Source organism: Natator depressus, chromosome 6 (assembly GCF_965152275.1).
Source record: "Natator depressus isolate rNatDep1 chromosome 6, rNatDep2.hap1, whole genome shotgun sequence".
Lineage (NCBI taxonomy): Eukaryota > Metazoa > Chordata > Testudines > Cheloniidae > Natator > Natator depressus.
In genome coordinates, this window is record NC_134239.1 from 9,780,373 (window position 1) to 9,807,958 (window position 27,586).

The 27,586-nt window shown below is 48.0% G+C and overlaps 1 protein-coding gene across 1 annotated transcript in view; it reads right to left on the minus strand.

Moving 5' to 3' along the window:
* LOC141989670 (uncharacterized) overlaps positions 1-16,127 on the minus strand; it is a 40,369-nt gene extending 24,242 nt beyond the window's left edge. Inside the window, exons 1-5 of the mRNA XM_074956603.1 lie at positions 16,001-16,127; positions 14,613-14,739; positions 13,142-13,255; positions 10,643-10,723; positions 8,612-10,046 (exon numbers count right to left, since the gene is read on the minus strand). Of these exons, the coding sequence (XP_074812704.1) occupies positions 8,612-10,046; positions 10,643-10,723; positions 13,142-13,255; positions 14,613-14,739 (1,757 nt within the window). The 5' untranslated portion in view covers positions 16,001-16,127. The remainder of the gene's footprint in view (positions 1-8,611; positions 10,047-10,642; positions 10,724-13,141; positions 13,256-14,612; positions 14,740-16,000) is intronic.
* Positions 16,128-27,586: the final 11,459 nt, after the last annotated feature.

A 27,586-nucleotide genomic window follows, 5' to 3' on the forward strand; every position in this document is an offset into this window, starting at 1 on the left:
GTAGATAGCTCACAGCAAGCAAGCGGAGAAACCGGTTTTCCCAACAGCCAGGAACTGTTTCTCACCCTGGACCTGGAGCCAGTACCCCCCAAACCCACCCAAGGCTGCCTCCCGGACCCGCCAGGCGGAGAAGGGACCTGTGGTGAGTGTACCTTTTAAAATACTATACATGGTTTAAAAGCAAGCATGTTTAATGATTAATTTGCCCTGGCATTTCCGGCTCTCCTGGATGTACTCCCAAAGCCTTTGCAAAAGGTTTCTGAGGAGGGCAGCCTTATTCCGCCCACCATGGTAGGATACTTTACAACACCAGGCCAGCAGCACGTACTCGGGAATCATTGTAGAACAAAGCATTGCAGTGTATGTTTGCTGGCGTTCAAACAACATCCGTTCTTTCTCTCTCTGTGTTATCCTCAGGAGAGTGATATCATTCATGGTCACCTGGTTGAGATAGGGTGTTTTTCTTAAGGGGACATTCAGAGGTGCCCGTTCATGCTGGGCTGTTTGCCTGTGGCACGGAGAGGGGGGAAGCAGGGAGGGGCTAGCCACGTGGTGGGGGGAGGCAAAATACGACCTTGGAACGAAAGCACATGTGCTATGTATGTAATGTTAACAGCAAGGTTTACTGTGAAAGAATGTACCCATTGTTCTATAAAATGTGTCTTTTTAAATACCACTGTCCCTTTTTTTTTCTCCACCAGCTGCATGTGTTTCAAGGATCACAGAATCTTCTCCTTCCCAGAGGCTAGTGAAGATTAGAAAGAAAAAAAAACACACTCGTGATGAAATGTTCTCTGAGCTCATGCTGTCCTCCCACACTGACAGAGCACAGATGAATGCGTGGAGGCAGACAATGTCAGAGTGCAGGAAAGCACAAAATGACTGGGAGGAGAGGTGGCGGGCTGAAGAGAGGGCTGAAGCTGAAAGGTGGCGGCAGCGTGATGAGAGGAGGCAGGATTCAATACTGAGGCTGCTGGAGGATCAAACTAATACACTCCAGCATATTGTTGAGCTGCAGGAAAGGCAGCTGGAGCACAGACCACCGCTACAGCCCCTGTGTAACCAACCGCCCTCCTCCCCAAGTTCCATAGCCTCCTCACCCAGACGCCCTAGAACGTGGTGGGGGGGCCTCCGGCCACCCAGCCACTCCACCCCAGAGGATTGCCCAAGCAACAGAAGGCTGGCATTCAGTAAGTTTTAAAGTTTTAAACTTTTAAAGTGCTGTGTGACCTTGTCCTTCCGTCCTCCACCACCCTTCCTGGGCTACCTTGGAAGTTATCCCCCTATTTGTGTGATGAATGAATAAAGAATGCATGAACGTGAAGCAACAATGACTTTATTGCCTCTGCAAGCGGTGATCGAAGGGAGGAGGGGAGGGTGGTTAGCTTACAGGGAAGTAGAGTGAACCAAGGGGCGGGGGGTTTCATCAAGGAGAAACAAACAGAACTTTCACACCATAGCATGGTCAGTCACGAAACCGGTTTTCAAAGCTTCTCTGATGCGCACCATGCCCTCCTGTGCTCTTCTAACCGCCCTGGTGTCTGGCTGCATGTAACCAGCGGCCAGGCGATTTGCCTCAACCTCCCACCCCGCCATAAACGTCTCCCCCTTACTCTCACAGATATTGTGGAGTGCACAGCAAGCAGGAATAACAGTGGGAATATTGGTTTCGCTGAGGTCTAATCGCTTTTAAACGTCCAAATGCACGGTCTACCACCATTCTGCACTTGCTCAGCCTGTAGTTGAACAGCTCCTGACTGCTGTCCGGGCTGCCTGTGTACAGCTTCATGAGCCATGGCATTAAGGGGTAGGCTGGGTCCCCAAGGATAACTATAGGCATTTCAACATTCCCAACAGGTTATTTTCTGGTCTGGGAAGAAAGTCCCTTCCTGCAGCTTTTGAAACAGACCAGAGTTCCTGAAGATGTAAGCGTCATGTACCTTTCCTGGCCATCCCACGTTGATGTTGGTGAAACGTCCCTTGTGATCCACCAGAGCTTGCAGCACTATTGAAAAGTACCCCTTGCGGTTTATGTACTCGCCGGCTTGGTGCTCCGGTGCCAAGATAGGGATATGGGTTCCGTCTATGGCCCCACCACAGTTCGGGAATCCCATTGCAGCAAAGCCATCCACTATGACCTGCACATTTCCCAGGGTCACTACCCTTGATATCAGCAGATCTTTGATTGCGTTGGCTACTTGCATCACAGCAGCCCCCACAGTAGATTTGCCCACTCCAAATTGATTCCCGACTGACCGGTAGCTGTCTGGCTTTGCAAGGTTCCACAGGGCTATTACCAATCGCTTCTCAGCTGTGAGGGCTGCTCTCATCTTGGTATTGATGCGCTTCAGGGCAGGAGAAAGCAAGTCACAAAGTCCCATGAAAGTGCCCTTACGCATGCGAAAGTTTCGCAGCCACTGGGAATCATCCCAGACCTGCAACACTATGCGGTCCCACCAGTCTGTGCTTGTTTCCTGAGCCCAGAATCGGCGTTCCACCACATGAACCTGCCCCATTAGCACCATGATGCCCACATTGCCAGGGCCCGTGCTTTGAGAGAAGTCTGTGTCCATGTCCTCATCACCACGCTGATGTCGCCTACTCGCCCAGTTTCACTGTGCCAGGTTCTGGTGCTGCATATACTGCTGGATAATGCATGTGGTGTTTAATGTGCTCCTAATTGCTAAAGTGATCTGAGCGGGCTCCATGCTTGCTGTGGTATGGCGTCCGCACAGAAAAAAGGCGCGGAACAATTGTCTGCCGTTGCTCTGATGGAGGGAGGGGCGACTGATGACACGGCTTACAGGGCTGGCTTACAGGGAATTAAAATCAACAAAGGGGGTGGCTTTACATCAAGGAGAAACAAAAACAACTCTCACACAGAATGGCCCCCTCAAGGATTGTACTCAAAACCCTGGGTTTAGCAGGCCAGTGTTCAACCCACTAAGCTATCCCTCCCTCTGGTATTTCAAGCAGGACTTAACAGAGGAAAGGAGGGAGGGGGGAGCAAATGAATACAAAACAAATCTGGTCTATTTCTTGTTTTGATCCACTCCATCTATCTTTTACATCTTTGGCTGGCAGCAAACGGTGCAGAAGGACTGCAAGCCATCCACATCTCCTAGCTGCTCAGCAGAAGATGGTGCAATAGGACTGCTAGCCATCCACATCTCTTGCCTGCTCACCATAAGATGGTACAATAGGACTGCCTGCAGGACTAAAGAGAATGGCCTGGTCGAGTCACTCCTAATTTAGTCCCTGCGCCCATGTCTGCCCAGGTGCTCCTAACCGACCTTAACGAGGCGGCCAGGAGCACCTCGGACATGATGAGGATGGTTTTCAGGCTACCAGTCCTATTGCACCGTCTGCTGCCACAAGGCAATGGGTTGCTGCTGCTGTGTAGCAATGCAGTACGGCGTCTGCCAGCGCCCAGCAGACATACGGTGACAGTGAGCTGAGCGGGCTCCATGCTTGCCGTGGTTTGGCGTCTCCACAGGTAACTCAGGAAAAAAGGCGCAAAACGATTGTCTGCCATTGCTTTCACAGAGGGAGGGAGGGAGGGCCTGATGACATGTACCCAGAACCACCCGTGACAATGTTTTTTGCCCCATCAAGCATTGGAATCTCAACCCAGAATTCCAATGGGCAGTGGAGACTGCGGGAACTGTGGAATAGCTACCCACAGTGCAACACTCCGTAAGTCGACGCTAGCCTCGGTACTGTGGAAGCACTCCGCCGAGTTAATGCACTTAGAGCATTTTGTGTGGGGACACACACGATCGACTATATAAAAACAATTTCTAAAAAACCGACTTCTATAAATTCAACCTAATTTTGTAGTGTAGACATACCCTGATTCTAAGGGACAAAATTCTAGGTGCGGAATAAAATTCTGCCTCCTTAAGCTCGTGTTTTCTATGCCTAGAATTCAACTGTCACCAGCTGGATCAGACTGAATAAGTTTCAAACTTTGAGGAGGCTCTTACCTTCTAAACAGGGACGTCTTTTTTCTACTCAAATCAGTAAAAGGAAAGGAGAAAACTCGAAAGAGGTTCCTCCTCGCACTCACGTACGTGAACCCTAATATTCTCTCAGTCCTCAAAGAGAGACCTCGAGAAGGAGACTTGCTGAAGCAAAGCCACACGCGTCACCAAGGTTTCCCTGGCCCCTCGCCCCTGTCCTGCCTGGCTGATGTCAGCATCTCTCTGTGAGGTCACCACCTCCCCACCACCTTGGACCAATAGTCTGAGGTCCTGCAAAAGGCCTTTGTGATGTCACTGCCACACCCCTCCCTTGCTGTGCTAATGTCCTACTGCTGGCCAGGCACTTTGGAGGTTTGAGCTACTCCCTGTGGATCACCCCACTCAATGAGTGTTCATTCTAGGAAGCAAGCCGGCTAGACCGTAAAACATCAGATGCTGCTCCCAATGCTCCACTCAGTTTTTCAGAAATGAGGAGACTTTGTGGCCAGAAGAGACCATTAGAGCATCTAATCTGACCTCCTGCATGTCACAGGCCACCAGTATGACACAATAGCTACTTTTGGGGCAAACACATTCCAGAATCTGTAACTCTATAGATCACTGTTGCAACCACTGTTATATATTTGCAGCCACTACTGTATAAAGGTTGTCGTGTAAGGGGTCTGTGGAGAGATTATGATTGGCTGAAACCTTGAAAACATGAAACCAGTGCACCCTAACAGCTCAGAAACCTAAAGCAAATAAAAACCTCCAACTTTCCTTTTTTTAGAACAGTCTCATGAGTTTTAACCATTTGAGGCTGGCAAACTGTTTAGCTAACATGTACTCCTCAGGCAGGTTAGTCACAGCACAGCTCAGGTTCACCAGCAGGAGAGAGAGGCACAATAACTCCTATTCACTTTGGGGTTTGATAGTGAGCCGAAATGTCAGGTAACCAGACTCAACTGATTTATTGATTGGAAATGAAGTCAGTAGAATTGTGACTTTAACCACGGTTCCATCCAGAATGTTGAACAGCTGTATCCCATCTGGTCTCCAACCAGGGGTGCCTTTTACACTGCTTAGCCGTGAAAGCAACCACTCCTGGTTTGCTCTCACAGCCTCCAGCATGTAAATTACTCCCAGCAACACTGTATGGGGCCTATAGCCAGTGACTCCTGAATTACACTGCAGAGCAACACCAGCCAATTCCTAGTTCCAGACCTTCCCCCCAGAAATCTAACACATGGTCCTGTCCAGCCTTCTTCTGGACAATACAAGCTCATATAAACTCCATCATTTTATTAACAGAAAATGATAGGCACAAATCCTGGTCTCAAATAAAGTTTCTCAAACCCTTCAATCCAAACACATTGTTTTAGATGAAACAATAAAACAAGTTTATTAGCTACAGAAAAAAGATTATAAGTGATTACAAGAAATGAGGCATAAAAGTTAGGACTGGTTATAAAATAAAAGGTAAAACACAACTAATATCTAACGTAACTAGCTAAATGGATTCAAAGCAAAAGTCTCTCTCACCACCTATTGTATTAGTTTTATTGGCGGGAATCCTTTCAGTTTGGGACTCTCCTCAAGTGAGGTGTTACTTTCTTTGTCTTTCAGGTGTCATTGATGCCATGAGCAGAGAGAAAGAGAGGACTATTTGGGGGCACCTCTTCCCCTTTCTTATAGTTCATTCTCTTGTGAAAGAATCATCCCCAGCCGAATTTTAGGAGACATACGGTCTGTCTAGACGGAAACCTTAAGCTGTTCCTTTGTTAAAATGCAGATTTCTCACTCACACCCTTTCCCCTAACCAAATAACAGCCACTTAACCAGGTGAAAGTCCATTCGATTTAGCTGATATTTGGCTGAGAGGTCAGTCTGCCTTTTTGTCTCTGAAGAACAGGTCTGTGGGTTTTCTCCAGAACTATGACATGTCTAAGTAACATCATACAGTAGAATCATATAACTTTACATAGAATGTTGCCTCCCATATTTTCACAAGACAATAATGTTCAGCACATTATGAATTTTAAAATAATACCTCAAAAGGCATACTTCGTACAAAATTGATCATTATCCTGGTAAGGGGTGAACACAGAGATACAGACTGTCACAGTAATACAGAAAGGTAAGTATGTACCCACTTTGGAGAAATGTTATGCAGCAGATACCTCTTCACTCTGTTACAAACTATGAGCTCAGTTTTGCTCATATTTGTATTCTCCTCATTTACAAGACAGAAAAGTCCAGATTCCGCAGACCTTACACACCTTTTCTTATCTAATTATGCACACAGCAGTTTAGCTAGTAGTAGGCCATAGCACACAAGTAGCATAAAACCATAGAAATATTTGCACCAACTGTACCTCACACACAGTTCATATTTGGCAAACCTTAACAGAGCATACATTTTGCGTCTGACAGATGTCGCATATACAATGAACAAAGGTTAGAACAAATTGAACTACTAGTAAATTTGTACAATAAAGCTTAGCATGAGCACAGAGTTTTCTGGATGATTTTAACTCATTCAGAGTTCTTACACCCCCATTTCTTCAGTAGAAATAATGGTTAAAAGCAGATTACAACTGAGCTGAACTGCAGCTGGCATAACCAGCTCCAGAAAGAAAGGCAGGATGGCTGCTTCTCCCCAACATCATCTCCCAAGAGTGACTGGAACATAAAGTCAGCACTGCAGGGAAGATTGCAGATCTTCACTTACACGGCAGTGCAGCCATTTCAGACTCATATTTCTCTTGTATTATTTTACTCCCTCCAGGAATGACGAGACAACAGTGACATAAAGTCCCATCTCATCATCGCCCTCTGACAGAGAAGAATGGCCACAAATTACCCCAGCTTAAGGAATGTGGAGACAATGGCCCAGTACTGCTGCTCAGTTTGAACTGTGGATGTTGCTGGGACTAATATCTCTCCCTCTCTATTTAGGAAACTCTCTCCTGAAACAATGCTCTCTGGGCTGCCTGTTCCCATGCAGGATCCCACCTCTGCCCTTGCCCCATGACCCCTGGGTGTTTCATACCCATGTCACACTCTGGGCTGGGACTGCAACTCCACAAGTTGTTTACAGAAAACACAGACAACAAGCAGCAAACCCGAGTCCCAGCCTGCAAAGCAGAGCAAAGTTGCCCAGAGAGATTTTCCTGCACTCCTTGCCACTTGGTGTCAAGGCTGAGATCCAGGTATATGTCAGGGCTTGTCTACACTACCGCACGGGGTCCATCTAAGATACCACAACTTCAACTATGTGAATAGTGTAGCTGAAGTCGACGTACTTAGATCTCTTCACTGCAGTAAGTCTATAGCTGATGCTCTCCCATCAACTGCGCTTGTTCTCCTCGTTCTGGTGGAGTACTGGTGTTGACTCCCGCTGGATCGATTGCTGCCCACCGATACAGCAGGTAGTGTAGACAAGCCCTAAGCGTTAGGGCTAATGTACACTAGAAGTGCTACAGCTCCCGCTAGTGTTCAAGACACCAAGCTAGCATTCAAGACGCTGTAACCCAATGGGAGGGAGCTTGCTTGTCAGCATAACACCTACACCTCTATGACAGGCGGTACCTATGTTGGGAGGGAAACTCTCCCATCAACATAGCTCAGTTTACACCAGTGCTTAGGATGCTATATTTTACATTGCACAGGGATGTGGATGAGTGTTCTGGTAAGTGATGAGTTCTAGTGTAGACAAGCCTTAGGTGGCATTAAAGTGCCACTAACTCATCCAGGAACACAAATTTGAGTTATTAAAAAAGCCATTATAATAGGAAGTAACTGACATCTCTCATCCCTGCCCTTGCCTTTTTTCTGGTGTATGACTTCTAATGGCACAATGAATTAGATAATGGGTAAGTGATGTAGTCACGTTAATCATGACAGCAGCATCCATAGATGTCAAGCATTTGCATGTACCATCAAGATGATAAAGAAGGCAGGCCATAACCAAATGGCACGCTCTTTGTTGATCCGGAAACTCCGATTTCCAACCTTCCGGTCCTAGCTGGTATTGCTTGCCAGGCAATTAGGTATGAAGACAGGACCCTGGCTGCATTCTGCATGAAGCCACCTATCGGGACACCTTGCTTCATAATTTTCTCTCAAAGCCAAATCAAAACAACCTTCCTTTTGATTCAGTACTATGAGGGGCACGCAGGGGATGTCACAGCCTTTCATTAACTACGGAGATGAAAGCTCCTTTTCAGTCTTTGCCAGAATCTTTATCCATTATTCCTTTTTCCAAACACAAAAATCCCAGAAGAAATAAAACAATTACTTCAATTTGTGGAGCCTGAGAGGATGGAAGCCGCAGTGAACAAACGGCTTGGGAGAAACCAGGACCTACAAAGTGCAGTCTTGGCTCCAGTCATCTCTCTCTTAGCTGCAGCCCATAATGCTCACAATGGAATGTTTCAGTACCTCTTGGCTTAAATGCTCCCATCTCCAGGACCATACAAATTATTTTAACAAACCCAGCACCTAAACTCGTGTCTACTTAGTGAAGCGGTGGGAACATTTCAGAGTGGGAGCAAGTTGTCTTTCTTTTACAGGCTTTGGGAACAGGGTGAAGTGAGAGATTGAAGAGGTTCCCTCCATTGAACACAAGGGTCAGGAGCCTCTATCATGAGTGGGTGCTCTGGTGTTTAGTAAGATATGATGAGCGAGCAAAGCGCTTCCCACACTCAGTGCAGGAATATGGTCGCTCTCCTAGGTGGGTTCTCTGATGCTGAGTAAGAGATGATGAGCGAGCAAAGTGCTTCCCACACTGAATGCAGGAATATGGTCGCTCTCCTGAATGGATTTTCAGATGTTCAGTGAGAGATGATGAGTGAGCAAAGCGCTTCCCACACTGCGTGCAGGGATAGGGTCGCTCTCCTGAATGGATTCTCAGGTGGTTGGTGAGGCCAGACAATTGGGTGAAACTTTTCCCACACTCAGTGCAACAATAGGGTTTCTCTCCAGTGTGGATTCTCTGGTGGCTCTTGAGATGATGTATATAGACAAAGCCTTTTCCACAGTCAGTGCAGCGATGGAGTTTCCCAGTGTGGAGACTCTGGTGTCTAGAGAGATTTTCTGGATGACGGAATATTTTCCCACACTCAGCACAGCGATGGAGTCTCCCCGTAATATGGATTTCCCGGTGTCTCCTGAGACTTTGAAGGAGACTGAATTTTTTCCCACACTCAGCACAGCAATGGGGCTGCTCCCCAGTGTGGATCCTCTGATGTCTGATCAGATGTTCTCGTAGACAAAATTTTTTCCCACACTCATGGCACAAGAAGGGTCTCTCTTCGCTGTGGATTTTCAGGTGTCTAGTAAGACTTGATATAACTTTGAAGCCTTTCCCACATTGGTTACAGCGATGGGGTCTCTTTTCTGAGTGGATTGCCTGATGATTACGAAATGTTGATGAATCCATAAATCGCTTTCCACACTCAGCGCAGGCATAGGGTCTCTCTCCTGAGTGGACTCTCTTGTGGATGTTAAGAGCTGATATATGGAAGAATCTTTTTCCACACTCAGCACAGCAATAGGGTCTCTCTCCTGTATGTATTCTCTGGTGGGCAATGAGATGCGATAATTGGTGGAATATCTTCCCACACTCAGAACAGGGATGGTCTCTCTTCTTTCTGTGAGCTTTCCCATGTACTCTGAACTCCTCCTTTCTCCTAAAGCTCTCCCCACACTCACTACAGTGATACCGTTCCTGTCTCCTATGAACCATCTGGTGGTGGCTTATCAGGTCTCTTTGCACCTTGAATTCTTCTCTGCACACACGACAGGTAAACAGGCTCTTTCTGGGCTCGGCTTTAACCTCTGCAGGAGGCTTTAGGTATGGTCTGGATCTCCTCTGATGGCCTACTGAGGTTGCTGGCTCATTTCTGATCAGATTTTTCCTCTGCCTTTGTGGCCTGCACTGCCTCTTGTGGTGTCTACCCCGCTCAGATTTCTTGGAATGCTTCTTCCCTGATGTCCCTGGGAAAGGCCTGAGTGGCTCCAGGTTGCCACACCATTCCTCAGGAGTCTGCCCCGCAGCCCTGCTCAGGTTCCTCGCCCCTGCTTGGTGGGGAACAGAATACAGATGTTATTTCTTGTGCTGCTCACAAAGGGATACCACTAATATTCCTAGTAGGGGGATATGCCTGAGAAAGCTCCACACCCCTCCCCGCAGAACACGGCTGACCCTTTGCAGTTGAGTGCAAGAGGCCAAGCTCCCAGGGGCCCCAGCGCTGTGGGAGGAGAAGGTCATTGTCCCATGGGCCCTGATAACAGCCCCACAAGTAAATGTGAAAATCAGCCCCCACAGTTCTCTCCCTATTCTGAGGCCTGTCTCACTGGGGAAAACAGAATCACCACACACCAGCAGTGACACCCCTCTCCCGAGGGACACACACAGAACACTCACACTGTGATGGGATCCCAACGGCTCCATGTTCTATGGAAAATGGGGGAGGGGGAGAGACTGGGGGAATCTGCGTAAGGGAAGAGATGGGGTTTCTAGGGGGATGTCAGGGTGAGGAGCTGTAGCACTTCTCGTGTTTGGGCTTCAATCCCTGTTGTAATGCTCTGTGAGGGGAGAGTTTCCAGGTGATGGACGATTCCTGAAATGAGCTCTCTGGCTCCCACTAGTTCAAAGGGCAGAGCTGGTTCCCTACCTGCTCCAGGGGAAGAGCTTTGTGTGAGGAAGAAGCCCAAGGAGCTTTCAATTGCTGACCAGCCCCAGGTCTCCTCTGCATCTGGAAAACCCGCACCAAGGTCTTTGGTTGACAGCACATAGACCGAATGAATATCACCGAGAGAAGCCCTTTCCCCTGCACTGTAAATTACTCATTTATGGTCACTGTTGGACAGTGGGTTCCACAATGCACAAGAGGGGAAGCTATTTGGGGCTCAACAGTTACTTTGTACTGTGGCAGCGCAACTGAGATCTTGGTTCTATAGCACCAGGTGCTGCACAAAATTAGAGAGAGATCGCCCTGATGTTGAAGAGCTTATACACTAAATACAGAAAGGGTGGGAGAGAACCTGAGTCAAAGGAGTAACTTGGTGTTTTAATAATTGGGTCCACAAATTTACCCTAATTAGCAGTTTAACTGTAAAAACTGTGAGAAAGTTTATAGTGTTACAATATCCTGTGAGAATAAATACTGATGGGAAACGGTGCAAAATATAAACAAGATGATGGAACTAGTCCAAATAATAAAGGCCTATAATGCAAATCTAGGACAGTGTTAAAATGATGGCTGTAAACAAGAGAAGTGTGGAACTGGACATTAACGAACCAAAATGACTGAGTTAAAATTTAGGCCTGATAGAAAAACAATGAGGGGCTGGTCTATTTTGCCCATTACTTCCTTTTGGGGTTTCTCAAACGAAAACACTTTCTGGGGAAAATAAAGGAGCAGGACTGAATGCAACCCTTGCCGACTGAAAAAACAGCAACTGCAGGAGCGTGCCAACAACTGCTGCAGTGAGCGATACCATCATGCTGCCACCCTGATCCTATTTTGGGACCCATGATCTTCTTCATCCTAATCCTAAGACATGTCTTAACAAGACTGCACCAGAGAAAGGGAGCTGGAGGATATTGCCACGGTTACCAGTTCTGGCTAACTCCCCAAAATCATCTGGAATGTGAGATTTTTGTTCCCGTCCCTCCTAACCCTCATGAATTCTTTCCATTCCCCACCATATTTCTTCTCTTTCTTATTCTTCTCCCTTTGCCTTCTAGTAAATAAGAGTCTCGCTTAGGTGGCAAAAACTGTCATAGTTTGCAACCTTGTTGTAAGCCTGTGATCAAAGAGGCAGCCAAACGCATTGTCCAGAACAGACTAACGCTCGACAGGTTTGCCAGGCAGGTCTCCAATTGGCTGATCAGACCGTGTGCCGTGCCTGTGTTTCTCCAGCCATGAAGCGGCAAGTGAGAGTAAACCCGAGCCAGAAGTCACATGTTCTATCCATGCTGTTCTTTTCTCTTCCGTCTTGAGTGGGTTTCTCTTGTTTTGTCTCCCAGGAAACAAGATCGGATTTTAATAATATCAGCAAGAGCTCCACCCCATTTCAACTAGCTGCTTCTATTTTCCCCAAAAGGACAGTTATTACCATCTTTAATACCATCAAAAAGACTTTCAAACAGAGGCCTTTTGTCTGAAGAATTTCTCCGGGTAAAGGGAAAGGAAACAAGGGACATTGTCAAAATAAAAGTTCTTAGGTAATACCTGACATTTCAAATGCCTTAACTCTTTTTCCTTCTTTTTCTATATCTTTAATAAAAGAATAGAAAGAATTTTTCATGGTGTTCTCCACGGTAGTACGCAGGCTTCTGTCTCTGTATTCCAAACCCCAAATCTTATTTAACACTCTTTAATGTTGGCCATAACAGTGTCACGTTAACACCTTTGTCTCTTTGGGCCCTTATAGTCTATATGAATTAATACAACATTGTCCAAGGTCTGCCAGCAGCTCAGTGGCAGAATGAGGAATAGAATCCAGGTCTCCTCACTCCCACAACATGTTGCCTCCCAACCAGTCCTGGAGAGTAATAACAAAATCCCTTATTAATGTCAATCCAGAGCCCAAAAAAGCAATGGAACAATGTTGGGTCCTTACAAAACTGGGCCTGAACTCGGAAGGGAGATTCCCAAGTGCTGCTCGGACAATGATTCAGACAGCCAGGGAAGGATTACAAACACTTTGGTGGACAGGATTAGATTTCTAAAGGATGTTGACAAACTGGAGAATTGGTCTGAAATCTACCAGGTGAAATTGAAGAAACAAGTTCAAAATAGTTCACCTAGGAAGGAAAAATGAAATGCACAATAGAAAATGGGGAATAACTGGCTTGGCAGCAGCACATCAGAAAAGAACTTGGTGATTACACTGGATCATGAATTGAATGAGAACCGACAATGTGATACTGTTCATGCATCCGATGAAGTGAGCTGTAGCTCATGAAAGCTTATGCTCAAATAAATTGGTTAGTCTCTATGGTGCCACAAGTACTCCTTTTCTTTTTGTTCTAAAAAAGCCTAATGACATTAGACTAAAAATTAACATTCCCGGATGTATTGTCACTTTGGCCAAAATGTATCAGGATTCCAGCTGCCTTTAAGCTATCATTTGTTCCCTGCTCAACACTTTAACTCCTTCCTCACCTGGGCGGGTGCCACTCAGGATGTCCTCATCTTCATCTTCTGTGGGACCCTGGACACACAGCTCTTCCCCTCGCTCTATGTTGGAGATCACCACTGGCTTGGGGGTTTGGATTCCTGTTTAGAGAAAAGCATCACCCCTAAGAACTTCTAAGAACATTGTGCAGCTCCATATGCAATGTTTGTGCCAATTAGGCTATGAGCTAATTGTGAAGGCTAATAGGCAATTGTTTTCCATGGAAACATGAACTGCAGCTTATGGTCAAAACTCCTGGTGCCCGGTAGTGGCGAGATATTGAGTTGCAAACAACCTGGCACCTGTGGAAAGGGGAGCTGGAGAGGACTGCAGTGTCTGAATGGATTGGGGGGAACACATGTGGCAAAAGCTGGATATTTCTCCTTGTCCTAGGAAAGTTACTCTACTGTGGCCCAGCACCCCCTCCCTCCTGTGGATATGTTTACATAGGAATTAAACACCTGTGCCTGGCCTGGATCAGATGACTTGGACTTGAGGGGCTTGGTCTGTGGGACTACAAAATTGCTGAGTGAATATTTGGAGGGAGGGTCCCAGACAGGGTCGTCCCTACCTATATGCAAAATATGCAGCTGCGTAGGGCACCCGGAAATTTGGGGCACCAAATTTGCTGGTGCCCTATGCAGCTGCATGCTGCTCCAGCCCCTGCTCTGCCCCAGCCCCATCCCCATCCCTGCTTCACCCCTTCACCAAAGCCCCCACCCCGCCCTAGCCCCGCCTCCACTCCCCTAAGGACTGCAGCAGGGTCGGGCTCCAATCCAAGCGTGAACATCTACACTGCAATTTTTAGCCCTCCAGCCTGAGTCCCACATCCTGAGTCAACTGACCCAGGCAAACCACGGCCGTGGTGTTGGTCTTGTATACCAGCTTAGATGAACCCAGTCTGTCTTTCTCCTTAACTGTGGTGTTGGTGGCCTTTCATCCTGTGGCCTGCAGAACACAGGCCCTTTTCTGCTCATGTGCTCAGCCTGGGGAACTACAAGAGCCAGAATTCTCTTGCCTTAAACTGTGGAGCCCTAGTGACTATGGGTGGAAATGCGTCCCCTTGAAGATATGCAGCATAGTTATAGCCCTATCAGTCACAGGACATTAGAGAGACCAGGTGAATGAGGTAATACCTTTTATTGGACCAACTTCTGTTGGTGAGAGAGAAGCTTTCCTTTCCCAGACCTGAAGAAGAGCTCTGTGTGGCTCAAAAACTTCTCACACTCACCAACAGAAGTTGGCAAAATAAAAGATATTACCTCACCCACCTTGTCTCCCCATGAACTGGCTGATCTGCTTAATTAAACATGCCTCTATCCATCCACACCCATGCACCCCTCCTCCCATAGACACCTCTCCACCCAACCACTCATACCAATGCTCCATCTCAGTTACCGTGTCTCTGTGCAGCACCCAGTGCAGTGGGGCCCTGATCTCACAGACACAGCTCCTCACCTAAAGAGACCAGAGTCTGGTAATTTTCCCACATGACATGTCTGTAAAGTTGCCTTTGCTCCTCGCCCAGCAGGGCCCACTCCACTGGGGAGAAATACATGGCCACATCCTCAAACGTCAGCGACATCTGAAAGGACAAACAAATCAACTCAGCATGGCAAGGTTTACACACTGGTAGAGGAAGAGTTGTTGCAGATGATGCAGAAGTACAGTCGTCCATGGAACTGGGAGGGCCCGGGGTGGGGGTGGGGGTTGAAAGTTTGTACCATTATTATGGGTGCAGGTTTGTCGCAGTGTAAAAAAAGTAATGGACAGTGTTTTCTGTGTCTGTGATTCATCCCACAGTGGTGGCGCCGAGAGCTGGGCCTGGCCCCCTGCTGTGGGTGTTGTATCCTGTCACAAAGAGTTGCACCACTGCTGAGGCTTCATTCTCCTGATCCTCTGTCATGATGCGACAGGCAGACCAAACGTCAGTGAGTGTCACAGCAACCTGGAGCACCAGGTCACACAGCCCCACTTACATTTAGCCTGCACACCTGACCCTCTGTCACCATGGTGGAGGGCTGGGCAGATCAAACCTGAGTAGCACTGCAGCCCCTCCAGCCATGATGCAATGCCCAGAGATGGGGGTGGGCCCAACCAGCCCCATAGGGCCCTGCTGGAGCCACTACTGCAGGGTGAATGTGGGGCACTGGAGTGGCATTGTGGGGTGTGTGCAGGGTTGGTTCACTCCCCAGGTGCTCCCTCCCTGGGCTTGCCCTCTTTCTTGGGCGAGAATTAGGGTTACAGTGTTGTAGCCGTGTTGGACCCAGAATATTACAGAGACAAGGTGGGGGAGGTAATATCTCTTATTGGACCAACTTTATTTGTTCTTGAGCTACACAGAGCAGGGTCCCAAAGCCCAGGCTCCAGCAGGAGCCCAAATGTCTGCACTGCCATTAAACTGCCCCTAGGCTGAGCCCCATCAGCTGGCACAGCCCGGCTGCAGGTTTTAGTTGCCATCTGCACAGACCCTGGGAGCCCCAGCCAGACAGCTGCAGCTCAAGCAGGAGCAGCCCAGGCTGGTCGCGCTGGAGGTCCCGGGCTGAATCCCCAGCACGCTGCCCGATGGGGCGCTCACGGAAGGAACCTTCCCCCCGCGGTACCCACGGACTCAGCGCAGCCTCCCCCCGCGCTCCCATCGCCGGTGTGTGCAGCGGCCCCAGCCCGGCGCCGAGCCCGGTGTCCCGAGCGGGCCGGTCCCAGCCCCCGCGGCACAGGCCGGAGGAACCGACCGAACGGACCCGCCCCCGCAGCAGCCTCCTCCCCGGGCAGCGATTCGCAGCCTCTGCGGCCGCTTCCCTCCCCCCGCGGCCGCCTCTGGCTGCGCCTCCCCGGGCCCCGCTCACCGCCCCGCGCGCCGGGGCTGCAGCCTGCAGAGGGGGCTCGCTCCCGCACGCGCCGCTCGGGCCGCGCTCGGCCCCCGGGGCTCCGCGGCGGGCACGAGAAGGTCCCTCCCTTCGCCCGCCCCCTCGCGCAGTCATTCCTGGGCCTGTCTAGGCTGTGGAGGACCCCGAGCTCTGTGGGTTTAACCCTTAATCATCTCGGTCGGGGAAGTGAGTTGCCCGGGGAGCCACTAGGGGAGATGACAGGTTTCAGAGTAGCAGCCGTGTTAGTCTGTATCCGCATAAAAGAAAAGGAGGACTTGTGGCACCTTAGAGACTAACCAATTTATTTGATCATAAGCTTTTGTGAGCTACAGCTCACTTCATCAGATGCAACATGGATGATCGTGATGCATCGGATGAAGTGAGCTGTAGCTCACGAAAGCTTATGATCAAATAAATTTGTTAGTCTCTAAGGTGCCACAAGTCCTCCTTTTCTTTTTAGGGGAGATGAGGTGAAGTCGGTTCCCTGTTGGTTGGTGGCTCCCATCCCTTGTGTAAAGGCGGGTATCGCACCAATGTTACAGTGGGGGGCTGGACGCCCTGTGTAGGATGGAAACCACTTAAAATTGGGGGTGCTGCCGCACCTGCACCCCAGCTCCCTGAGTTGCAGCCCCCTGGTGCAAAGAACATTTCTTAGTAATTCATCAGTGTGTGAGAGATGCCTTTTCAAACATTTCACCAGAATAAATATGGATTGAGTTTCATAACAGCGTCTATTAATAAATTAATAAATTATTTAATAATTAATCAGATCTGGAGCTGGGATGTGAGTGGCTGTAAGTAAGAAAATACTTTTCAGGATATTCTAAGTGCCATTAAGGTGAGAGAAGATCATTCCCAGAGGTGAAATTCCAGTGACTGGGCTACACTCTGCTAAATATCATACCTGAGTTTCTAGTCTGTATCTATTTGACAGTAGTCATACCACATGCATGAAAAAAAATCAACCAAAAGCAATAGTTGACCAAATTGTTGCAGATCCAGATGTAATGTTTTTACATGGTTTATATTGACAACAGTTACAATTTAAGAAGTCTGTAGGACTAACCCTGCTTTGTTCTTAGACAAATTAAGAACAGGAAAAATGGCTACATTTATCAGAACTTATTTCATAGTTGTATAAATATCTAAAATGTTATAATTAGTGTCATGTCTTCTGCATGGTGCACAACAAAAATTATTTGAAGGAACTATCAGACACAATTGGCCCCCCAAAAATATCTTTATTATTTATATACAAACATACAAGACCTAGCTTAGTGCACACTGTGGTCAGACTGATTTCAGCTGTCTTCTAAAACATGGACCACAGTAAGTACCACCAGAGGGCTCACAAACAACTTAAAGGGATATTACAACCCTATTCCCACACACACTACAACTAGTTAAACCAGGCTTTAATGTTGCTGTGAGAGTTGCACAGTAGTAGTGTGGCTTGGTACACTTTCCTTTTCAAGTTACTTGGAGAACTCTTCATCTGAGCAATAATAACTCCACTTCCTTTCCTTTTAATTTCCAGAATTCCAACACAGAAATGCCAACGCTCGGTTTGATCAAGTTTTTGGAAACGTACAAAATGGTTCCCAGTGTTGTATGTTATCCTAACAGTTTTGTGCCTGTAATGACAGCACCTTGGCTTTAATAAGTGCTAATGTTTATTCAAATCACTTTGATGTTCTTTACTGAACTAATCAATATTTGGAACACTATTTTTACTATTAATCTTATGTCCAAGTTACGTGGAAAGGAGTTAAAGAAAGGGCAGGTGAAGGATTTATCTGCCCTTGGGATATTTCTTTTTCTGAACAGTCAATGCATGTATCTGAAAAGATGCAGTACAGTACTTTAATATAAAGGATTCCCTGGGAGAATAACATGAGGGGGAAAGGAGTCCAGGAGAGTTAGCTGTATTTTAAAGAATCCTTATTGAGGTTACAGGGACAAACCATCCCGATGTGTAGAAAGAATAGTAAATATGGCAGGCGACCAGCTTGGCTTAACAGTAAAATCCTTGCTGATCTTCAACACAAAAAAGAAGCTTACAAGAAGTGGAAGCTTGGACAAATGACAAGGGAAGAGTATAAAAATATTGCTTGGGCATGCAGGAGTGAAATCAGGAAGGCCAAATCACACCTGGAGTTGCAGCTAGCAAGAGATGTTAAGAGTAACAAGAAGGGTTTCTTCAGGTATGTTAGCAACAAGAAGAAAGTCAAGGAAAGTGTGGGCCCCTTACTGAATGAGGGAGGCAACATAGTGACAGAGGATGTGGAAAAAGCTAATGTACTCAATGCTTTTTTTGCCTCTGTCTTCACGAACAAGGTCAGCTCCCAGACTACTGCACTGGGCAGCACAGCATGGGGAGGAGATGACCAGCCCTCTGTGGAGAAAGAAGTAGTTCGGGTCTATTTAGAAAAGCTGGATGAGCACAAGTCCATGGGGCCAGGTGCGCTGCATCCGAGAGTGCTAAAGGAGTTGGCGGCTGTGATTGCAGAGCCATTGGCCATTATCTTTGAAAACTCATGGCGATCGGGGGGAAGTCCCGGACGACTGGAAAAAGGCTAATGTAGTGCCCATCTTTAAAAAAGGGAAGAAGGAGGAACCTGGGAACTACAGGCCAGTCAGCCTCACCTCAGTCCCTGGAAAAATCATGGAGCAGGTCCTCAAGGAATCAATTCTGAAGCACTTACACAAGAGGAAAGTGATCAGGAACAGTCAGCATGGATTCACCAAGGGCAAGTCATGCCTGACTAATCTAATTGCCTTCTATGACGAGATAACTGGCTCTGTGGATGAGGGGAAAGCAGTGGACGTGTTGTTCCTTGACTTTAGCAAAGCTTTTGACACTGTCTCCCACAGTATTCTTGCCAGCAAGTTAAAGAAGTATGGGCTGGATGAATGGACTATAAGGTGGATAGAAAGTTGGCTAGATTGTTGGGCTCAACGGGTAGTGATCAACGGCTCCATGTCTAGTTGGCAGCCAGTATCAAGTGGAGTGCCCCAAGGGTCCTGGGGCTGGTTTTGTTCAATATCTTCATAAATGATCTGGAGGATGGTGTGGATAGCACCCTCAGCAAGTTTGCAGATGACACTAAACTGGGAGGAGTGGTAGATACGCTGGAGGGTAGGGATAGGATACAGAGGGACCTAGACAAATTAGAGCATTGGGCCAAAAGAAATCCGATGAGGTTCAACAAGGATAAGTGCAGAGTCCTGCACTTAGGACAGAAGAATCCCATGCACTGCTACAGACTAGGGACCGAATGGCTAGGCAGCAGTTCTACAGAAAAGGACCTACGGGTTACAGTGAACGAGAAACTGGATAGGAGTCAATAGTGTGCCCTTGTTACCATGAAGGCCAATGGCATTTTGGGATGTATAAGTAGGGGCATTGCCAGCAGATCGAGGGACATGATCGTTCCCCTCTTTTCGACATTGGTGAGGCCTCATCTGGAGTACTGTGTCCAGTTTTGGGCCCCACACTACAAGAAGGATGTGGAAAAATTGGAAAGTGTTCATTGGAGGGCAACAAAAATGATTAGGGGACTGGAACACATGATTTATGAGGAGAGGCTGAGGGAACTGGGATTGTTTAGTCTGCGGAAGAGAAGAATGAGGGGGGATTATATAGCTGCTTTCAACTACCTGAAAGGGGGTTCCAAAGAGGATGGATCTAGACTGTTCTCAGTGGTAGCAGATGACAGAACAAGGAGTAATGGTCTCAAGTTGTAGTGAGGGAGGTTTAGGTTGGATATTAGGAAAAACTTTTTCACTAGGAGGGTAGTGATACACTGGAATGTGTTACCTAGGGAGGTGGTGGAAACTCCTTCCTTAGCAGTTTTTAAGGTCAGGCTTGACAAAGCCCTGGCTGGGAGAATTTAGTTGGGGATTGGTCCTGCTCTGAGCAGGGGGTTGGACTAGATGACCTCCTGAGGTCCCTTCCAACCCTGATATTCTATCATTCTATGATTCTATGATAACACTGCAAATGCATTTTGTTTTCTCTCAACTTACTTGCCATCATGCACAGAAATCGCTGGTGGAAACAGCTGAGGGTCACATTTTAGAATTTGTCTATGATTGGACTTAACCTCCAGTGTAATGAATAAGATGCATGGTTCACCATTAATGAGATGACATTTACTCAGTTGATATATGTTGCACTTGTTCACTTTAACTCTGAAATTGCAAAATAAGCAAAAAAGCTGCTAGTTATTATACTACAAATATTTTAACTAACCAATTCCTGCTTTTGTTGTTAGTGCTGATCACTAGTGACACCTGTATTTACTCATTCCTAAGGGTTTTTATTATAAGACGCCATTTTGTGCAGAAGGAAATTTTCTTCACCAATTACTACAGAGAATTCATACAGAATTTGGTGCTGTGTCTGCCTCTCCATAAAAAGTTCTCCTGGTCTGTAATCTTGACACAACCAACTACTGCACCACACATCCGCATGGAAGGGGAACTTTGGTAAAGGTGATTGTGCAGAAAGGTCAGGAAATGGCTTCAGAAATTCATAGATATTTAGGCCAGAAGAGACCAGTCAATCATCTATATCATCTGCATAACACAGGCCATGACATGTCAATGTATTACCCCGTATGGAGCTCAACAACTTGTGTTTGGGCTAAAGCATCTTCCATAAAGGTGTCATGACGGGTTTTGAAGACATCAGGAGCTGGAGAATCCATCATTTCCCTTTGGAGTTTGTCCCAATGGTTGATCATCGTCAAATAAATTTGTCCTTATTTCCAGTTTGAATTAGTCTTTCTTCAGCTTCCAGCCATCTGGTCCTTTTCTGAAGTGTAGGAGGAGCATTTTGGGGGGAGGGGACAAGAAAGTGGGTTTTCAGGCACTGACCCTGGATACAAATGTTTCTTAGCCAAGGACGTGGAAGTCTACTTTATGTGGGAGCCATTTCCACCCCACACCTCCTCCACATACAGGGCTGTATTTATTTCCCAATCCCAGGTCCAACTGCCACTTTGGAATGTCCTATTCTCCTACCTCCCCCACCACAATCCAGGATTACTGTTACCCCAAAAATGGCTTTTGGGGCACTGCTTTATAACCTGCCTATTTCCCCCTTAGTCTGTTCTTCATGAGGTAAAAGTTCCTGGGGTTGTTAAGGAAACAGATATAACCTTCTGCTAAAGTAATTGACACAGGCAATATTCTTTCCAAAACAAAGTATCTTATTGATATAACCAATAATCCCTAATAAAGTGTATCCAAAACACCTCAATAAGGCACAAAATCCCCGAGACAAAAATCCCATATTGCAAATTAAAGAGCACTTAAACTCCAATAGCATATAGCTCAAATGATTCTAAGCAAAGCAATTCACTGGATGTAGCCAATTTGCAACAAATCACTGACAACAGATCTTAAATTACTTTAAAGTTTACATATGTATACACTGGTGCTGCATGGGGGTCGCACTGAGGGCCTTGTAGTGCCCCCAGCCAGCTCCCTGAGCTCCAGGGGCGGGGCTGTCCAGAGCGCCGAATGGCGTGGCCACGCAGCCCAGCCCACCACCGGAGCGCAGGGGCCAGACCAGGGACACCTTCCCGGCCTCAGGTAAGGTGGGATGGGGCCGGGGGGAAGGGCAGTATGGGGAGATCGTGGGGGTCCCGGACGAGGGGTTGGGCGGGGAAGGTTCATGTGGAGAGTCCCCGGGGCTAGGGGTGATGCGGGGAGGGATCACATGTGGAGGTCACGTGGCCCCCTTAGGGTGGTGCCTCCTTAGCCTCCTTCCCCACTAACCGCTGCTGTAAGTATACTTAAAACACACACACACACACACACACACACACACTTAAAGCATACACATACTAACCCTATATACTATCCTATACAGTAAACCATAATTAGAAGAATATTAAGCTTACGCTATAAATCCGTTGCTGTTTTCTTTTAAAAGTCAAATCACTGCTGCAGCTGCTGTTCAAATCCCTCTGCCTACTCCCGCTTTCTTTTCTATCTCTGCCGCAGTTCTTCTTTGGCTCTTCTTGCTGGCTCCCCGGCTCTTCCTGCACGCCTCCCTTCTTTTCAGACGCAGCCTCTGGACTCCGAAACTATTGCTGGCAACTGGCCTTTTACGGTTATGCTACATTGTACCTCTTTCTTTATGTATCTTCCTATTCATAGAAACAGTTCCCTCACTTGCACATGCTCAGCCTTGACCACTACCCCAGAATTCGGATTGACAGCTCTGACCTTTAAAACAAGTGGTGACCAGGACGAGTGGCTTCCGACCAACCAGCTGCTTAACTGACTGACCTGTCCGTCCCCCCTTACTGCACATGCCCAATAGTTGCCGATCTCGCACGATGCTCCCTGTTGTCCTTTACCCCAGCGCTGTGACTCTGCAGAGACACGTCCGCACACACTTGGCTCTTTGCCAGCGGCCAGCGCAACGTTTTCTTTTCTTTTTTTCTGAAGAAATCCAAAGTTCTTACTGAGCCGGCTCCGAGCCCGCAGCAGCCGTCGCAGGGCGGAGTGACTTCTCCTTACTCCGAACGGAGATCAGAACTACACAGCAGGGGCTGGAGAATTGGCTCTGGTGATACCGTGTTCACTCCCTTCGCCCGCCCCCATCCACCCCCGTGGGGAGGAGAACAGTGAACTGCCAGCCTGGACTGGGGAGGGACAATTCACACTCTGAGACGGGGGGGGGGGGGGGGGGAGGGCAAATAATGTAACCGCAGAGATTATTCTTGACGTTCCAGACAGCAAAATAAAAACAAAAATGAAATGGGCTCCCCCGTGACTTTATCGCCCCTGCTCCTGCCGCCAGCGAGACGGTTCCATCCAGAGCAGAGCAAGGCACTAAACTCCCAGCTCGTGGGACGAACCATTTCCCTTTGGGAGGAGGAGCTCATGCAGCATAAAATGCCAAAGGTTCAAAACTGACCTGTTTAATTTTGTTCCTCTATATATTTAAATCCAGATGCTTTAAAAGTTTTCTCTTCTCTTTAGTGAAGTGGGGGAGTATTTACCAAACCAATAGGTTTCAGGATCTTGTTAGGGATCCATCCACCCACCCAGCGGAGAATGGGCCCTGCCAAAGTGGCAGTTATGGCAGTTGGACAGACCCCTCCCTCAGCCCGTCCGGGTCAGCCCTGGCCTGGGGGGACTTTAATCCCTTCAATCCATGGCAGGGTAGAGGTTGATTGGGTCTGTCTGTCCTGTCTCCACTGCGGCAAGAGAAGCCACCAGTCCTGACTCCTGTTCTAACGGACAACAACCCCCCAAGGCAGGGCTAGAGCCCAGGAATCGAGATGGCGGGGAAATTTCACTGAAACCATTTCTGTCAGAAAATCCCATTCAGAGTAAACCAGTTTGTCTCTTGAAATCATAACAAGTGGGATGAAAGTTCTTTGCAAAAATATTTTGTTGCAAAACAAAAGCATCTCTTGTTTGCCACAGTATGTTAAATTGTCTCGTCGCACACAAAGCCCTGCTCTACACTAGGAGTTTAGGTCAAATTTAGCAGTGTTAAATCGATGTAAACCTGCACCCGTCCACATGATGAAGCCCTTTTTTTCGATTTAAAGGGCTCTTAAAATCGATTTTCTTACTCCACCCCCGACAAAGGGATTAGCGCTGAAATCGGCCCTGCTGGGTTGAATTTGGGGTACTGTGGATGCAATTAGACGGTATTGGCTGCCGGGAGCTATCCCAGAGTGCTCTATTGTGACCGCTCTGGACAGCACTCTCAACTCAGATGCACTGGCCACATAGACAGGAAAAGGCCCGCGAACTTTTTAATTTCTATTTCCTGTTTGGCCAGCGTGGGAAGCTGCAGGTGACCATGCAGAGCTCATCAGCAGAGGTGACCATGATGGAGTCCCAGAATCGCAAAAGAGCTCCAGCATGGACCGAACGGGAGGCACGGGATCTGATCGCTGTATGGGGAGAGGAATCCGTGCTATCAGAACTCCGTTCCAGTTTTCGAAATGCCAAAACTTTTGTCAAAATCTCCCAGGGCATGAAGGACAGAGGCCATAACAGGGACACGAAGCAGTGCCGCGTGAAACTTAAGGAGCTGAGGCAAGCCTGCCAGAAAACCAGAAAGGCGAACAGGCGCTCCGGGTCAGAGCCCTAAACATGCCGCTTCTATAATGAGCTGCATGCCATTTTAGGGGGTTCAGCCACCACCACCCCAGCCGTATTGTTTGACTCCTTCAATGGAGATGGAGGCAATACAGAATCAGGTTTTGGGGACGAGGAAGATGATGATGATGAGGTTGTAGATAGCTCACAGCAAGCAAGCAGAGAAACCGGTTTTCCCGACAGCCAGGAACTGTTTCTCAGCCTGGACCTGGAGCCAGTACCCCCCGAACCCACCCAAGGCTGCCTCCTGGACCCGGCAGGTGGAGAAGGGACCTCTGGTGAGTGTACCTTTTAAAATACTATGTATGGTTTAAAAGCAAGCATGTGAAAGGATTACTTTGCCCTGGCATTCACGGCTCTCCTGGATGTACTTCCAAAGCCTTTGCAAAAGGTTTCTGGGGAGGGCAGCCTTATTCCGTCCACCATTGTAGGACACTTTACAACACCAGGCCAGCAGCATGTACTCATGAATCATTGTAGAACAAAGCATTGCAGTGTATGTTTGCTGGCATTCAAACAACATCCGTTCTTTATCTGTGTTATCCTCAGGAGAGTGATATCATTCATGGTCACCTGGTTGAAATAGGGTGCTTTTCTTAAGGGGACATTCAGAGGTGCCCGTTCCTGCTGGGCTGTTTGCCTGTGGCTGAACAGAAATGTTCCCCACTGTTAGCCACGGGGAGAGGGGAGGGGTTAGCCACGCTGTGGGGGGAGGCAAAATGTGACCTTGGAATGAAAGCACATGTGCTATGTATGTAATGTTAACAGCAAGGTTTACCCTGAAAGAGTGTAGCCAGTGTTTTATAAAATGTGTCTTTTTAAATACCGCTGTCCCTTTTTTTTTCTCCACCAGCTGCATGTGTTTCAAGGATCACAGGATCTGCTCCTTCCCAGAGGCTAGTGAAGATTAGAAAGAGAAAAAAACACACTCGTGATGAAATGTTCTCTCAGCTCATCCTGTCCTCCCACACTGACAGAGCACAGACGAATGCGTGGAGGCAGACAATGTCAGAGTGCAGGAAAGCACAAAATGACTGGGAGGAGAGGTGGCGGGCTGAAGAGAGGGCTGAAGCTGAAAGGTGGCGGCAGCGTGATGAGAGGAGGCAGGATTCAATGCTGAGGCTGCTGGAGGATCAAACCAATATGCTCCAGCCTATGGTTGAGCTGCAGGAAAGGCAGCTGGAGCACAGACCACCGCTACAGCCCCTGTGTAACCAACCGCCCTCCTCCCCAAGTTCCATAGCCTCCTCACCCAGACGCCCAAGAACACGGTGGGGGGGCCTCCGACCACCCGGCCACTCCACCCCAGAGGATTGCCCAAGCAACAGAAGGCTGGCATTCAATAAGTTTTAAAGTTGTAAACTTTTAAAGTGCTGTGTGGCCGTGTCCTTCCCTCCTCCACCACCCCTCCTGGGCTACCTTGGTAGTCATCCCCCTATTTGTGTGATGAATGAATAAAGAATGCATGAATGTGAAGGAACAATGACTTTATTGCCTCTGCAAGCGGTGATCGAAGGGAGGAGGGGAGGGTGGTTAGCTTACAGGGAAGTAGAGTGAACCAAGGGGCGGGGCGTTTCATCAAGGAGAAACAAACAGAACTTTCACACCAGAGCGTGGTCAGTCACGCAACTGGTTTTCAAAGCTTCTCTGATGCACACCGTGCCCTCCTGTGCTCTTCTAACCGCCCTGGTGTCTGGCTGCATGTAACCAGCGGCCAGGCGATTTGCCTCAACCTCCCACCCCGCCATAAACGTCTCCCCCTTACTCTCACAGATATTGTGGAGCGCACAGCAAGCAGGAATAACAGTGGGAATATTGGTTTCGCTGAGGTCTAATCGCTTTTAAACGTCCAAATGCACGGTCTACCACCATTCTGCACTTGCTCAGCCTGTAGTTGAACAGCTCCTGACTACTGTCCGGGCTGCCTGTGTACGGCTTCATGAGCCATGGCATTAAGGGGTAGGCTGGGTCCCCAAGGATAACTATAGGCATTTCAACATCCCCAACGGTTATTTTCTGGTCTGGGAAGAAAGTCCCTTCCTGCAGCTTTTGAAACAGACCAGAGTTCCTGAAGATGTGAGCATCATCTTTCCCGGCCATCCCACGTTGATGTTGGTGAAACGTCCCTTGTGATCCACCAGAGCTTGCAGCACTATTGAAAAGTACCCCTTGCAGTTTATGTACTCGCCGGCTTGGTGCTCCGGTGCCAAGATAGGGATATGGGTTCCGTCTATGGCCCCACCACAGTTCGGGAATCCCATTGCAGCAAAGCCATCCACTATGGCCTGCACATTTCCCAGGGTCACTACCCTTGATATCAGCAGATCTTTGATTGTGTGGGCTACTTGCATCACAGCAGCCCCCACAGTAGATTTGCTCACTCCAAATTGATTCCTGACTGACCGGTAGCTGTCTGGCATTGCAAGGTTCCACAGGGCTATTACCACTCGCTTCTCCACTGTGAGGGCTGCTCTCATCTTGGTATTCATGCGCTTCAGGGCAGGGGAAAGCAAGTCACAAACTTCCATTAAAGTGCCCTTACGCATGCGAAAGTTTCGCAGCCACTGGGAATCGTCCCAGACCTGCAACACTATGCGGTCTCACCAGTCTGTGCTTGTTTCCTGAGCCCAGAATCGGCGTTCCACCACATGACCTGCCCCATTAGCACCATGATGCATGCATTGGCAGGGCCCATGCTTTCGGAGAAGTCTGTGTCCATGTCCTCATCACTCACGTCACCGCGCTGACGTCGCCTACTCGCCCGATATCACTTTGCCAGGTTCTGGTGCTGCATATACTGCTGGATAATGCGTGTGGTGTTTAATGTGCTCCTAATTGCCAAAGTGATCTGAGCGGGCTCCATGCTTGCCGTGGTATGGCGTCCGCACAGAAAAAAGGCGCGGAACGATTGTCTGCCGTTGCTCTGACGGAGGGAGGGGCGACTGACGACATGGCTTACAGGGTTGGCTTACAGGGAATTGAAATCAACAAAGGGGGTGGCTTTACATCAAGGAGTATTTCAGGCAGGACTTCACGGAGGGTTCCAATAAGAAATGGTGCACCTCAGTAATTGTTCTTCTTGGAACAAGCAGGTTGGTCTGGCCTCTGATTGATACATGGCTAGATTTACCTCGCTGCACCTTCTCTGTGAGTGACTGCAGCGTGACCCAGAGGAATGAGTCCCCTAGACGGGGGTTGGGGAGGGGGGAAGCAAATGACTACAAAACAAATCTGGTCTATTTCTTGTCTATTTCTTGTTTTGATCCACTCCATCTATCTTTTACATCTGCACCTTCTCTGTGGGTGACTGCAGTGTGACCCAGAGGAATGAGTCCCCTAGACAGGGGGTGGGAGGGAAGCAAATAAGTACAAAACAAATCTGGTCTATTTCTATCTTTTACTTCTGCACCTTCTCTGTGAGTGACT